This window comes from Spermophilus citellus, assembly GCF_964194105.1.
Source record: "Spermophilus citellus genome assembly, chromosome: 7".
Taxonomy (NCBI): domain Eukaryota; kingdom Metazoa; phylum Chordata; class Mammalia; order Rodentia; family Sciuridae; genus Spermophilus; species Spermophilus citellus.
In genome coordinates, this window is record NC_138188.1 from 126,428,774 (window position 1) to 126,445,805 (window position 17,032).

Consider the following 17,032-nt stretch of genomic DNA (forward strand, 5'->3'; position numbering starts at 1 on the left):
TGGAGATTAGGTTGCCAGATAATATTTTTTTTAGGCTCATCCCACAGGCCACAGCTTGTCAACCCCTAAGGTAAAGATGAATGATATTAAGAAAAGGAATGTATAAAAGATCTCAATCTTTTATACATAAGAAATACAATGTCTAAGATACAAAGTATATTACAAGGGACTAATAGCAGATTAAAAACAGAAGATACTATTCATAAAAGCAAGACAGAGAAATAGAAACTTTTAAATAAAACACAAAAAAGAAAAATAAAACTAAAAAAAAAAAAGCCATCAATAAGCTATAGAAAAAGTGCTAGTTCCCTTCAAATGGTATTTCTGAAAAAAGTATAGTAGTGGTTTCTAAAAAATGGATTTTGAAGAAATTTTGAAGTTGAAAAATACTATAACCTCACAGAACAAAGAAGCTTGAGATCAGGAAAAAATAAGGAAAAACTACATAAGACATGTTAGAGATTCCTTAAAATCAGCAATAAACTTCAAACACCAACAAGAACATGAAAATGCCTGCTGCATGATGGTAAAAAAATATTTATATTATCACAGACATGATAAAAAATATATAATAGCAGACAGCACATAAAAAGATGCTTAGCATGAATAGCACTGAGGTAATACAAACTAAAACCAAAAGAAAAAGATAAATAATAAATGTTAGTGTAGGTGTGGATAAACTAGACCTTCCATAAGTATTCGGTTAGAATTTTAAACAGTACAGTCACTTTGAATAGAGTTTAGAATTTTATAAATGTTAAACATAAGCTTACACATCTAACAATTACATTTCTAGCTATCTAAGAGAAATGATCTGTTGACACAAGACATATATATATATAAATGCTTATAACCAAAATATCCAAATAGCCATCAATTGGTTAATGCATAAACAATTGATACCTATTCAAAAGAATATCACTTAGGACAAATAGAAATGAACTATTGATATATGTTACAACATGGGTAAGCCTCAAAGAACTTTCTGTGGCAGAAGATCTAGTTCAAGGGTAGAACAATTGCCCAGGATGTGAAAGCCTTGGGTCCCATCCCAGCATCACACACGTTATTCTAAATGAAAGCAGTCATATTAGACAGCTTTACAAAACTCTCCCAAATATTTTCACTTGTGCATAAAAGCACATTATATGACATGAAGAGAAACAGCAACTCTAGAGAAAGAAAGTAACTGTGGTTTCCTTGAGCTGGATAGGCACTGGTGACTGCAGATGAACATGAGGGAGAGCTTTGGAGGTTCATAAAAATGTGGTAAAACTAGATTGTGTTGATGGCTGCACATCACTATAGATTTACTACTATATCATAAAATTATATACTTACAATGGAAAAAATTAAGTATATGAAAATTACATTACTTAGTAAAATTAGGAATAAAGTGATAACTAGTAAGAGGTAAGGAGTAGGGAGATATAATCAAAACAAGATTGGAAGTATTCTGCTAATTGCTGAAGCTGGGTGAGAGGTAAGGATGGTTCTTTATATTGTTCCTTCTACTTTGGCGTATGTTTGAAAATAATCATAATAAAGTTTTGTCTTAAGACACTATATTGACAAAGGTGTGAGGAAATGGGTGATCTCTTAAATTGCTGGCAACAATATAAATTAGAAATTTACTCAACCTTTACAGAGGAAACTTGGCAATATTTACAAAAATGACAAATCTCATCTCTGATCTCGAATTTCACTCCTAGGCTAGGCAAATGAATAATAATTCATTAAAGGATAATTGATTATAGCAAAAGATTGGAACAAAACTAAATATCCATTAGTTAGGGACTATAGTTATAAGACAGACACTCTATAGCCAATTTAATGACTGATGAAGCTCTTTCTACACCTATAGGGAACAATATCCAAGTCTTGAAAACAGGTTCAAAATAAAATGCATAGTATATCAATATCTGCCTAAAATGATGAAAAGAATATTATGAACACTTTTCTTCTGTAAGCATACAGTATCTCTGGAAGGAAATGAAAATAATTACATCAGTTTACTACTATAATGGAAACTCACATAAATGTAAATGGCAAGGATTTATCACTGCATATTAAGCACTCTTCTTGAATTATAAACAGATATTATCTACACAAAATTTAAATAAAAAGTAACAGAAATAATATGTCAAGCCTATCAAACTAAATTTGAGACTCTGATTTACTTCTAGAGTAGTCAATCTGATCTCTGATATTTCTCATGCTTTAGTTAATTTTAGCTTTTCACTTGTATGCCCCTGGTTGTACTATTTGAGATTAAAGAGCTACATGGAGAATAAAAGTGCAAGAGCAGAATCGTTAATGAAAGGGGAAAAACAAAAAGCAATAGAAAATCTTTAAAGCAGCCACTTCAAAATACCACATCATATACATGGAAACAGCCAAGAATGACAGCTGATAGTTCATCCAAAAAAAAAAAAAAAATGCAAACTAAAAAGACAGTAAATGGACATCTTTAAAGTCCTGGAAGAAAAAGGTAAACAAAACAAAACTGTCAAACTAGAATGCAATAATTGGTGGAAATGTCTTTTTTTTAAAAAAAGTCTTGTCAGTTATACTGAAATCAGTGTACTTTGATAATTGGTAAACGAAGGTCATAGCAGAAAATTGGAAATCAGCAGGAAGGAAGAAATGAGAGCCTTTCTTGTTTTTTCCTTATTCTTATTTCTCCCTTGCCCCTATGTTTCAGGATTCCCTTATATCTCTTCATAGATTATATCTCTTCATAGATTCCCTTTCACACAAATTGGTGCTGCTTCTCCTCCTCAACCATCTCCTGGTCTCTAGGGTCTCATAACTTCTCTTTGTCCTCCTATTCAAGAGCTAAAGCAATTTGAATAGTTGCTAATATCTAGGTTCATCACCCTCTGTCTCTAGATCTTCTAATACCTTTAAAACTGGTTCTAAGAATTTAATTCTCTCTACTGAATCACCTTGCACTGGCATATCTTACATTTTCCTAACTAGGTATTTACTGAAATCTTAATTTAAAAAAAAATGAAAAAGAAAACAAAAATGAACAAGGAGGAAGTAGTTTCTTTGCCCAATTCTATAACTAAAATGAAAACCTTTTTCAAGATATCAAGGCTTAAGAAAACTGTAGCCTATAGACTTCAACTAGCACTTAAACATTAAAAGCATACATAAATTTGATGACTTGACCAAGATGGAATGCCTGGAAACATTTCTGTATAAGCAATGATGAGCAAAATCTTATCATTTATTAATAATCACAAAAGCATTTCTTTTTTCTTTTTATTTGTCTTACTTCCTTCTACAGTAAAGCTAATAGTATCTCATTCTAGTTCTAGAAACCAAAAAATATTAGTGGAAAAGAAGACTGTACTTTTTTAGTAATCTGAGTTAGCACAAGATTAAGGCATTCAAATATCAGAAAAATTCAGAAATAGATTCATACCCTTATAACTATATACATCATCTTCTAAAGAATAATTGTTCTTCCTAATAGCAATAGCTTTTAGCCTACTTTTTTGCTGTCATTATTTTGTATCTACACTGGCCAACAGAATTATCAAACTTTTCTTCATTTAGTTATAGCAGAAAAACAATAAATATCATTTTTCCAAAACTCTACATGTACATTCCTCTAGATTTTGATGTACACATATCCTGTTCCTATCCATATTTAGTATATCTCATCACATGATCATTTTCCATTCCTGCAAACACAAATTTACCACTAGATTATCCCCCTCTCTGTGCCCATAAAAATGACTACAGTTTCAACTACTTAGAAAAATTAACAGAAGAGGCAAAAAAATAAATAAATAAATACAGAAATAAAGATGTTACAACTAGCACTAATTGAAATTTTGAGCTTCTAAACATGACCAATACAAACAAATGTACATAGGTTTATCTAATATTAACTTAAGCTATAATACATCCTGAAAACAAAATATCAATGTAATAGTAAAGAACAAAACAATAAGATTTTGTAAAATAAATAAATAAATAAATAAATAAGGTCACCTAAATAAGTAGTCCTAAATAAAAGAAAAATATCTTTCTTCTCAGAGAAAACAAAAACAGGCTACACAATCTGTATTTCTCTCTCAAAATAAATAAATAAATAAATAAATAAATAAATAACACCTGCAACAAATAATCAGTAAAGATAATGGATGCAAATTGAAAAAGGTGTTGAATAGAAGTTGGTCAATATAATTAAAAAGAGTCAAGAAGCATTAAGAATATTCTATGTGGTGAAGAAGGGATATAGTGATTAGTACCTACCTCCCCCACCCAACTCCACACCCCACACTCAAACAAATGTACCTATAAAACTAGTTCTTCTCCCTTTAATTTCTAGGCTATTTCCTAAATTGGTTGAAGCCTAGATCTAAGTTGTATATGCAAATAAAACTTCATTGCAGTATAGCAGAAACTAAAGTTATGCATAAATGCTACGTTCGAAATATAGTACAATTAAGCAGTATAATCAGAAAAGATTAATGATCTACCATTACATGCATGGAGTAGCCCAAAAATGCTGAAAGAGAAGGGTCTTTGGTCTTCTAAGCACATGATACATCAGGACATGAACTTTTTTGTCTTTGCCACTGCACATACAAATGCTACTAGCTGAACTAGTTTCCTCATTCAGTGATGCTTGTAGACTAATGGCTTTCAGGCAAATATCTACTGTTCCATCACTCATCTCTGCCTGGAATGTTGAAATCTGTGAACATTTACTTTCCTTTGGGCAAAAGAAAGCTAGGAAAAGAGCATTAAAATTTGCTTTTATTTTATATAAAATGAGTAAGCTCTATGGTCTCTGCCTAAGGGTCCACAGGTTCAAAATGTTTGGCTTCCTTTTACCTGTGAAACTTACAGTATTCAATCAATCTAAAACAAAAAGAAAGACAAAAAAGAATTTAATTAACTCAGTTTTGCAAAAGTAGCCCAATTTCTCAAACCTCTGTTTCTTATCTATAAAGATGAATCTTCATTTCTTTAGAAAATACAGCTTACAAAGAACCAGAAAGTTAGACAATTACACTTAAAGAGAATTCTCTACATGACTATTCATTCCAAATCATTTGGAAAAAAATACTCTGATAATAAATAAAAATATAATCCACTTTCCTTCCCTGTAAAGAACACCTTAATAGAAACTTTGTTTTTAAAGTCTTCTAGCCTACAGAAGGATGATCTTCATATAAATGTAATTACAAACTGGGCAAAGGATTTTATGAAAGTGGGGCAAAATACAGTAACTTCCATATTTTACATACAACAGGTATTTTATATGTATAAAATAATTGCATAAGACAGAAACTTATTATGTAATAAGTTAATTCCTTGGCACACTTATATACATCTACTATAAGTATATAAAAATTTTGAATATAATGATGCAAATTATAAAAAAGAATTCTACAAACACATTCTAAATTTAACAAATTGTTAACATTTGACTTCCTGGTCCAGGTGCCTTGAATGCTGAATATGATTCTGCAGCTCCTTCATCTAAGTTATTCCTATCATTCCTTCAGAGCTCAGCAAGTGTTCGTTCACCCAGAAAATTTTCCCTGACATCCCAGACCAGATCAAGTTCTTTGATTTGTTCTCTGATTACTGAAAGTATATCAAAATTGCAACTATATAACATAACTGCTGATTTACTATTCTGTAGCTCTTTAAAGTCTTTCAGGACTTTCTTATTTCCTATTTTATCACTTGAACCAAGCACAGAGTTTTAGAGAAAATAAATGAATGGGTAATTATGGAATAATTGTTAAATAAATCTTTGACCAGAAAATTCATCTAGGTAAAATAAAATCTGCCATTACAAACTTACTACTCTTTTAATACAACAGCATTTAGCTAATTCTCCATCTTTCTTCTGACATGGAAAATATAGTTCACTAGAAAACTGGAAATTAAAGTAAATCCTAAGAATACAGAACATTTTCCTTTTAAGAAACATTACTACTGCTAGGTGTGGTGGCACATGCCTGTAATCCCAATGGCTCTTGGGAGGCTGAGACAGAATTATGAGTTCAAAACCAGCCTCAGCAATTTAGCAAGGCCCTAAGCAATTCAGTGAAACCCTGTCATGTGACTCAGAAGTTAAGCACCCCTGGGTTCAATCCTCAGTACCAAATAAAATAAAATTACTACTTAGTAATCCAGATTACTAATTTCTTTCACCAAGCATTCTCCGTCTTAAGTAAAATTTGATTCTGCTTAATATTACTTATTACATGAGCAGTAGTAAATAATCTAGCAATAAAACAGAAGTCAGTATATGATATTTTAAATAAAAGTAAACTTTTGAAAGGTCTAAAAGCATTTTTACATTACAACACTATAACAAAGATAAGGAGGGAATCCTAATGGGCACTGAAAAAACAGAATAATAATAATTGCTTTAAAATAATTTATTTCTTTTATACTTATTTTCCTCAAAAATCAGTAGAGAATAAATGGAACTATTTTAGTAGCCTGTATAAGATCATATAAAAATGTTCTTTGAACATCTATTTTTGTCTACCTAGCCAGCCTTCTTTTACACAGCCTGCCATACTTCTTGAGGAAACTGCTTATTTCTCTAACATCTTTGTGGTTGGGGGCTACCAATGTAATATCCTTGTTTTCCCCAACCATGGGGTGGACTTGTCATTAGAACAAGTCAAAAATTTTACCGATTCTTAACTGAGTGATTAATCCAAATGGTGGACACATAATACAGGTTGGGCCAGGTATTTTCCCAAGATATTTGATTGGAAGTAGTGGGGTAAAGGTATTTCTTCTCCCTTGTTTAATAAACTAAGCTTAATCTTCTTTTGTTGTTGTTTGTTTGTTGTATCAGAGCACTTAAACCACTAAGCCATATCCTTACCACTTTTTGTTTATTTTGAGACAGGGTCTTGCTAAGTTGCTTAGGGCCTCTCTAAGTTACTAAGGCTGACTTCAAATTTCTGATCCTCCTGCCACAGCCTCCTATACCACTGGGGATTATAGGTGTGTACCACCATGCCTAGCAAAGTTCAACCTAGAAGTGTCAGCAGCTCTGAAAAAATTAAGCCAAAAAAGCAAAGATGAAAAAGGAAAAAAAGAGTTCTAAATGATATTTTATTTCCTAAACTCATAAGATCCTGAAATGAATTCTAGTTCTTACTTTTCCATGGTTTAGTAATCTAATAAATCATTTTTTTTATTTGCTTAGTTAGTTGGAGTAAGGTTTTTCAGTTACAATCACAAAGTCCTAATATAGTCCCATATTCCTTTAGGCATCACAAAATGAATACAAAGAAAAAAATTTTTAAGTGATTTTTTTTTTTAAATACTGTCTCAATTTTACAAATGTAAGCAATGTTATACTCTTAATTCTTCCATTTCACAATTTTAAATATATACAGATCAATTAAACATGTACTGTTAAATTTTGTTTGTTTTATATTCTTGATTATTTATTATTTCTTTATATCTTTATTTCTTCCAACCTTAAATGTTAACCATATTTTCTTAATTTCAGTCTCATTTTTGCTATCTCATTATTCCTTTCACATAGCACAATGTTGTTTTAATGTTTTTATATATATACATATATATGTATCTTCTCAAATCTCTTAAAATGTTAATTATAGATTTTATATTTCATTTTAATATTTTAGTTTTTGAAGCATTAACACTATTCTTCCAATCTCTTTTTGGTTTGCCTTCATTGTGTTTTTCTTCATGTTATTCTTCAAATGTCTGATGATTCCTGAATATCCATTAATATTTAAAAATAGGGCCATAAGCAAGTAATTAGAAGCTTTGTGAGCATATCTAGGTTCCTTGACTAATAATTTTTTTCTTTGTGGTTTTAAGTAATTAGCTATTTCAATGAAGTATACTTAAATGCCAGAATGTACAGGTCTATGCTCCAGTATCATTTAATTTCTTTGGGAGAAAATAAAAGTAATAAATACAGTTCGCTACTCTACCCTGGCCCTAAAGCCTAGTGACTGAGCTAAATGAAAAACCTGCAATTCCTTTATCTGCACACTCCTAAAATATCTCATTCTCCATAAAATTTTATATCTACCATGTTCCAATTCCATCCCTGTTGGTGGAAGGAGGAAAGACAGAAAGGATTCCTACTTACAGAACAGGGAAATCTTATTTTAACTGATACACATAGTTTAAAAAAAAAATGTTTTACAAATAACCAATATGTACATACAAAAAAATAAATAAAAATTAATACTAATCCTATAAGACATTCCCTGATATTTTCTATTGCCTAAGTAATGGTGATAAATACTTTCACTATTATTGTATGAGTAAAACTTAAAGCTAAATAAATATAAACAAATAAAAGTTGTAACTTGTTTCCGTGGTTTCAATTATCTCTCCTCTATCTGCTTTCTGAACTCAAGAAAATTGTGGTTATCTTTCATTTGATAATGATCCTTCTCTATTCTCTTTACACTCTTTCTCTTTTACTTCTTTGCGATAATTTTAATGGACACCTGGGAGGACAAAGACGAGAAATTCAAGTGCCCAGTTTGTAATCTTCAATTCACTATTCCCACAGACATTAAAAAAAAAAAAAAAAAAAAAATTTCCTAACTTCTTTCTGGCATATCTTAAGGTCCCTCTGCTAATTACCATGGCCTCAATTGCTGGGACTTACTATTTGATTGCAAAGGCAATCTGGGGAATTAAAAAGCAAATCCGAGTGCTTATAGTGATCAGAAGAATCTATGTGTCAAAATTCGATTTAACTCTAACACTAAAGTAAATTTTTGTTTAAATATTCAAAATTAAACCTAAATACTTCAGTGAGGAAATGAAAAAAAAATTTAGGGCGCATTTAAGGAAAATTTTCTTCAGAAGAAGAAATAATCAAAACAATCTCTCAAATACATCAATAAAAATAATATACTTATTTGAAATAAAAGAGTACTTACACAGCAAGACTACTCAAAACATATTGTACGTGCTCACATTCATCCGGGAATGATGCACTGGCGGAAGTAAAACAACAAAGTGCTGTCTGAAGAACCTGAAGTTGCGGCAATGGGACCTGCCATCTTCCAGCATAATCTTCAACCACCTGAAAGGGAAGCAATCCAAAAAGTACGTTACTGTAGAAAATGTTCTCAACTTTTCAAATTTAAAGGTGTGAAGAAAATTTACTGGATAAAGTAAAACTTTAGTTCAGCATGAACACAGATGACCTGAAGGATGGGGGAAAGTCCTGTACTATTTATTTTCATCGCATACATCTGAAAATAAAATCAATTACTAACTTTAAAAACATGTAAACAAAACAGCATATGAATGACTACTATTCAACTGTTAAACTTTACCAAATTTCTAACAAATGCTCTTCATGTCCTATATCCAGCTATTTAATAACATCCATCTATTTAATAACATCCAGCTATTTAATAATTGGTTAAACACCAATTATTAAATATTAAAATAGCTACAATATAGTAATAAAGAAAATGAGGAGTGTGTGTTATTACCATCATTATTATTTATAAGGCTCTAAGCATTCTGTCAACAAATGAATGTTATACATTGGTTGTGAATATTTAACAGATATCCTATTATTAGGAAGAGTCCAGAATACAGTCATTCATTTTTTTCTTTTGCACTTTAATTTTCCTTTATTATATTTATAATTTACTGTGGATGACTAATACTTATCAATATTCCTTCTGTTGCCATCAGCACTGAAAGCTGCTTTGTGTCTGGGTCTTCCCAAACCACGAAAGTAAATAATTCTTTAAGTTCAACTGAATTTGGAGGTACTGAAATTCTGATTTATTTTCCATTTATCTTATACAGAAACCTGATCTGTATGAGGTATCAGGGAAATGAAAATTAATTTTTAGAATCACAATACATATAAATCATCTAACCAAGCTCTCCAGGCCAGATGGCTTTTATGTATTTATTCATTTATTCTAATTAGGTATATATGACAGAAGAGTGCATTTTGATACATTGCACACAATTGCAGAACAACTTTTCATTGCTATGATTGTACAGGATGTAGCATCCACCATATGTGCAGTCATACGTGTACCTAGGGTAATGATATCCATCTCACTCCACCATCTTTCCTGTCTCCAGGCCCCCTCCCCACTCCTCCCTTCCCTTTGCCAATCAAAGTTTCTCCATTTTTCCCATGCCCCTCCCCTGTTATGGATCAGCATCCACTTATCAGAGAGAACATTTGGCCTTTGTGTTTTGGGGAGATTGGCTTACTTTCCTTAGCATGATATTCTCCAACTCCATCCATTTACCTGCAAATGCCATCATTTTATTTTCTTTTAATGTTGTGTAATATTCCATTGTGTATATATACCACAGTTTCTTTATCCATTCATCTACTGAAGGGCTTCTAGGTTGGTTCCACAGTTTAGCTATTGTGAATTGAGCTGCTATAAATGTTGATGTGGCTGCATTACTATAGTATGCTGATTTTAAGTGTTTTGGGTATAGACCAAGGAGTGAGATAGTTGAATCAAATGGTGGTTCCATTCCAAGTTTTCTAAGGAATTTCCATACTGTTTTCCAGATTGGTTGCACCGATTTGCAATCCCATTTGCAATGTATGAGAGTGTGCCTTTTCCCCCACATCCATGCCAACATTTACTGTTGTTTGTATTCTTGATAACTGCTATTCTGACTGGAGTGAGATAAAATCTTAGAGTAGGGTGATTTGTATTTCCTAATTACTATGGAAGTTGAACATTTTTTCATATATTTATTGATCAATTGTATATCTTCCGAGAAGTGTCTGTTCAGCTCCTTAGCCCATTTATTGATTGGGTCGTTTTTTTTTTCTTCGTGTTAAGTTTTTTTGAGTTCTTTATATATCCTAGAGATTAGTGCTTTAACGTGCGTGTGGCAAAAATTTGCTCCCAAAATGTAGGCTCTCTCATCACTTTATTGATTGTTTCTTTCGCTGTGAAGAAGCTTTTTAGTTTGAATTCATCCAATTTATTGATTCCTGATTTTATTTCTTGTGCTTTAGGAGTCTTGTTAAGGAAGTTGGGGTCTAATCTGACGTGATAAAGATGTGGGTCTACTTTTTCCTCTATTAGGTACAGCGTCTCTGTTCTAATTCCTAGGTCCTTGATCCACTTTGAGTTGAGTTTTGTGCATGGTGAGAGATAGGGGTTTAGTTTCATTTTGATGCATATGGTTTTCCAGTTTTCCCAGCATCATTTGTTGAAGAGGCTATCTTTTCTCCATATGTTTTTGGCACCTTTGTCTATGAAATAACTATATTTATGTGGGTTTATCTCTGTGTCTTCTATTCTGTACCATTGGTCTATTTTGGTGCCAATACCATGCCATTTTTATTACTATAGCTTTATAGTATAGTTCAAGGTCTGGTATTGTGATGCCTCCAGTCTTGGCTCTGTCAATTAATTTCATGAAGTTCTTTTCAAAATTATTCATCTTTTCAAAGACACATGTAGGGAACAACCTTGAAAATAAGAGATGATGTTTCCCTCCAGAGCAGTAAGCCTCAACTGTCCAGAATAAAAAGTCAGACTCTTCTGCTGAGGCAAGGTCAGAAGACATGCTTACAGAACATTATATAAGATTAGGGTTCCTTAAGTTTGAGGTTCCTCAGATGGATGGAAACCTACTCAATTCATTATCCATCTGGGCCACTCACATCAACCACATGAGACTTGAAGGGCAAGAGCAACCATCATAAACATGAAAATCAAGTTGTTTGCTGGGCCATGATTAATAAGAGTCCTTTTTTCCTGAGCAAATGTTTTAAGTCTTCTGCCAGCATTCATGAAATTGTGGAAGGATTACCTGGATAAAATCTCAGAATCTTTATAATTTTCAACAATTCCAAATGGTAATACCTGGTACCCTGAACATTTTCTACAATTATCTGGGAACATATTCGGATAAAAAGTAAAACTAGAGGGGATTATTTCTGAAAATCTGTATCTCTTCTAGATCTTGTGATTCTCACTAGCTAAGAAAAAATAAAAAGTACTCCTAGCTATGCTTGCCCCAAGTAGGATCTTTCCAAACCATTAAAGTCCAGTAAAGAATGAATGTCAAATAAACAATATGACCTTGTTTCCAAATTTTCTCTTCACTAGGATCTCTGGCTAACTTTATTGTCTCTTTCAGGCCACCATACCACTTTGGTGCCACATTAAAAAAAAAAATAGATTTTTGACAACCTCACAACTTTCTATCTCCAATCCCAAATAGTTTCCCCTAATTTATGTTTACTTACACCTTATTCATTTCCAATTTATGGACTTCATTTCTCCCTTAGAAGACTTCTATTTTCTCAGGTTATGTTTCTCATTATAGCCACCCTTATTTACCACTACCTTGCCTGATCTAGCTGAACCCAAACCTAACATTTAAAAAAAAGTCCTGGTGAGCAAACATCTCCAACAGGTTTGCTACAATACCCTTGAAGAGGCATAAAAAAAAAATTAAATGACATTTCAATGTATTTTTACACTAATGTCATGCAGTGCTAATTCACTGTAACACTATCTCTCTTTGAAATATTTTCCTTAAAATATATAAACAATTACACTGCCCTATTACTTGGAAACTTTTCTCCTACTTTGAGTGCTACCATAAGCTTTCAGCAAATGGGAGCTGATACTATGACATCAGAATGTGAATGTGCTTTACCAGGCCACAGTGCAGAAAACAACATATCTTCCAATTTCTTTTTCATATTTTAATAACTAACAGTCTTAACATAATGATAGATAAGAATAATGCTGAAATTGCTATAAACAATAGGAATGATATTTACCTAGATCTTAAAAATCTGTCCTTACTACAGTACTCGATTCTTAAAGAAAATGGTGTTTAAAAGTGGAAAATCAAAGTCTGCAGTCCTTTAGGGATTGGAAGAAACCCTTTCCTCAGCCAGGAATGGTACTGCACACCTAAACACAGTGACATAGGATGGAGATGTAAGAGGACGGCAAGTTTGAGGCCAGCCTCAGCAATTTATCAAGACACTATTCTCAAAATTTAAAAAGGAGTATGGATGTAGCTCATTCATTCAAACCCTAGTCGTCCGCCCCCAACACACACACAAAAGAAACAAACATTTTTGTGGTATTTTTGGAGACCATATGAACACTTTTGAAAGAACTTACAGCTAAGGGTAGAAGCAAGCCATGATATAAGGGGCAATGAAGAGAAGGGCAAAACTTCTTCCAAAAAAAGATGCTGGAATAGTCAAGTAGTATTGCAGTGCTTTCTCAGCATTCCCATTTACAGGCATATATACACCTCCCCCCCCAAAAGTGATACAATGTGTACTATATAGTGTCACATCTTAATTTACCAGCATAAATTTAATGTAAGAATGAGCACAGACTCAGTCTGTCAAAATAGTCAAAATACTGATTTAATGTAAACCTTTTAGAAAGTAAAAATATTACTAATTTAACATCACTAAAATACACCATATAGAGACTGGCGTTGTGGCTCAGTGGTGGAATGCTTGCCTGGCATGTGTGAGGCACTGGGTTCAATCCTCAGCACCACATAAAAATAAATAAATAAAATAAAGGCATCGTGTCCATCTACAACTAATATATTTTAAAAAGCAAGGCCATTTAAACTCTTATGGACTAAATTGTGTCCATCTAAAATCCCATATGATGAAGTCCTAATCTCCCATGTGACTGTATTTAGACATAGTTTTAGGAAGTAATTAAGGTTAAATGAGGTCATGTGGAAACTTATTATGATAGGATTAGTAGTCTTAGAAAAAAGAAATGGGAAAGAGATCTCTCTTCTACAAGCATGCACCAAGGAAAAGTCACATCACAGCCAGAAGGATACCATCTACAAACCAAGAAGACATTTCTCACAAGGACCTGACCATGCTGGTACCCTGATCTGGAACTTCTAGCCTTCAGCACTGTTAAACAACAAATTTTTGTTGTTTAAGATACCCAGCTTAAGGCATTTTGTTGTGGCAGCTTAAGCTAATTCACGCATGTACAAAAATATGGAAATGTAATAGTTCAGAAACAACCAAAAAATCATTTAATGTGATCAACTGAAACACGGTTATCTATTTAAGTGGGCTCTCCTTTTTTTAATCTTATATAACAAGGAAGGACACCAAATATTAGTTTGTCGTTGAGCAAACAATGATCCTGATGTCTAAACTCAGGTAATGATTAATAGACTAGATCATTAACAATTTTATTTCTCTTAGTTCGAAAAGCTGTCATCCTCCTTGAAATCTCCATTGTCATCAGCCTTCATTATTTTGAATAGTTCACAGTCAAGGTGTTCACTAATATTAATTTCACCACTTGTTTACAATGAAATCATTCAGAAGACATGTTGCAATTATCTTCCATTTTAAAAGCTTCTAAATGGCTCTAACACATATCTCTATTTGTTCAACACAGATCACTACCATCTATGCATTTATAAGCTGCTATTCTCTGAGTATAGGCTTTGGAATCATACAGACCTAGTTTGAGTTTCAGCTCTCATTTATCAGATATGTAATCTAACAAATATAAAAACTCTTCAGTAAAATGAATTTAATATTGCCTTAATCACAAGCCTACTGAAGAACTAAGATTTTAGTGACTATATTATAGCAAAGTTATGACATGGTTAATTATTTGTTTCCAAACATGATTAAGTACAATAAACTTTAAACTTTTAGCAAGGAAACAGGTCACTCTCAAAATCTACTCAAAAACCACTGCTGAGTTCCAACTATTTAGTTCTATACTTATATAACAAATGAAGCATATTCTAGATAAAGCAAAACAAATAAAATGTCTCATGCCTGAAATATACCTAAGAATTCATTGTTTTTACAATTAACAATGGTGAATGAAGATTAAAAAAGAAGAAAGAAAGAAAGAAAGAAAGAAAGAAAGAAAGAAAGAAAGAAAGAAAGAAAGAAAGAAAGAAAGAAAGAACTCTACAATCAAAAATAAATTGGGTGGCTCAGCAGTAGAACGCTTGCCTAGAACATGCAAGGCCCTGGGTTTGAGCCTCAGTACCACATATAAATAAATAAAATAAAGGTACTGACAACTACAACTAAAAAAAAAAAAATGTTTTTTGTCATTTTGGCTTGTTCTATCAGGATAACTCCGTAAACAAAAATCTAAAAACTATCAAAATGGTTTAGAAATACATTCTAATAAAGTAAAAGTTGTTTAGATCTGTGGTAGCAAACAACCTAAAACCTAGTACTTTCCAATGCTTAATAAAGGAAGTTCTTTTTTTTAATAACTTTATTTATATATTCATTTCTATGTGATGCTGAGGATCGAACCCAGTGCCTTACAAACATGTCAGGCAAGCACTCCACCACTGAGCCACAACCCCAGCCCTAAAGGAGCATTCTTTATTCTTTACTCCTTAAGTTTATATTTCTAAAACCTGAAGGTCTTTAAAAGGTTCTATGCAGGTGGTAAAACTAAACCTTTACTAATTAGAAGATGGAGTAAGTGTCCTTAAATCTTAATAATCCTTACAATCTTACTGTTAAAAAGTATATAGAAGATTTTCTAGTCCAACCTACCAATCAAAACATGAAAACCCATTATTATATCACTCTTAGAGGGGTAAAGAATATTAATACTGCTACTAATGGATAATTCATTTCCTCAAAAGACAAATGTACTCGATTTAACAGATCAGACTCATTTATTGGAAAATTCTTTATTATTAAGCAAAAGCTATGGACATCCTTTAGTTCTAGTTTAAATTTCTAAAATTATATAAACAAACAGAACACTGTGTCAAACTTTATAAACCAGCTATCATTCACATTTTCATAGACTCTTCTCTCTCTTCTCTAAATTAAACACATGCTTTCAGCCATTTCAAATATTTCCCAATAGTCTCCAAAATTTTCACGGTTCTCACTAGTATATCCTGCTTATTCTCCAAATTGTCATCCATGTTCCTTTTAAATATAGTTCCCAGAATGGAACATAAGACTCTAGACAATTCAATCAGAATCAGTGGGCTTATTGCATCCCTGTTTTTGACCCTATGATTATATTTATACAGTTTGAAAATAGGTTTTACAAAAATGCTATATATTTTCCATACAGATTACTATTAAATCAGTTCTTCTGTATCCCATAACTTTCATTTTTTCCCTTTCCTGGTGTCTGGCCCAAACCTTCAGTCCTACCTACATATCTAGCTAATACATTAGTTTTTACTCCTAGTTTGTGTTGCCAGTCACACAAACTCTGACACATCAAGGTTGTATATAAAAAAATAATTCACACATAATAGAGCCAAATTCAGATCCTTCAGTATATATTAAGGACAATTAACAAATATCTTTTTAGCAAGAGTGATCAATTACTAACACTAATCCACCTCCTCATATCTCCTTCTTTCCATAAGAATGTCCTGAAAAACTTTTGTAAAATAAAAAACTGATGAAATCTATATATCCCAAGGCTGTCACATCTCCTATATCTTTTACCAGTAATCCTATTTTTTTAAAGAGAGAGGAGAGAGAGAGAGAGAATTTTAATATTTTTTTTTTTCAGTTTTCGGCGGACACAGCATCTTTGTATGTGGTGCTGAGGATCAAACCCAGGCCGCAGCATGCCAGGCGAGCGTGGCTACCGCTTGAGCCACATCCCCAGCCCAGTAATCCTATTTTTTAAGAAGTAGAAATAAAAACTTTCAATGATCTGATTTAATGATCCCGAAATGACCAACGATCAAAAAAAAAAAAAACCCTTTTCTAAGTACTGACTTCCTTTTTTATTTAATAAACTTCAGTATTCTACTCCATGTTATACTACTTTTAATAGTCTTCATCATTCCCAAAACCACCTTTTAAAAAAGCAGAGTATTTACCCATATCTAGATTTATGACATCTCTTCAGTTTTCTGTTTCTTCAAACACTACTATAATTTTATACAAAATGTTCCTTGTTCCCCACAGTGTACTAAGTTGTCATTTACCTGAGAGATTTACACTTACTTTGAAACTCATACCAGATTT

General features: G+C 32.3%; 1 protein-coding gene across 2 annotated transcripts in view; it reads right to left on the bottom strand.

Moving 5' to 3' along the window:
• ZNF654 (zinc finger protein 654) overlaps positions 1-17,032 on the bottom strand; it is a 75,731-nt gene that overhangs the window by 41,981 nt on the left and 16,718 nt on the right. For both annotated transcript variants that reach the window (XM_081302858.1, XM_081302857.1), the window contains exon 2: positions 8,943-9,088. In XM_081302858.1, coding sequence (XP_081158984.1) covers positions 8,943-9,088 — 146 coding nt within the window. The remainder of the gene's footprint in view (positions 1-8,942; positions 9,089-17,032) is intronic.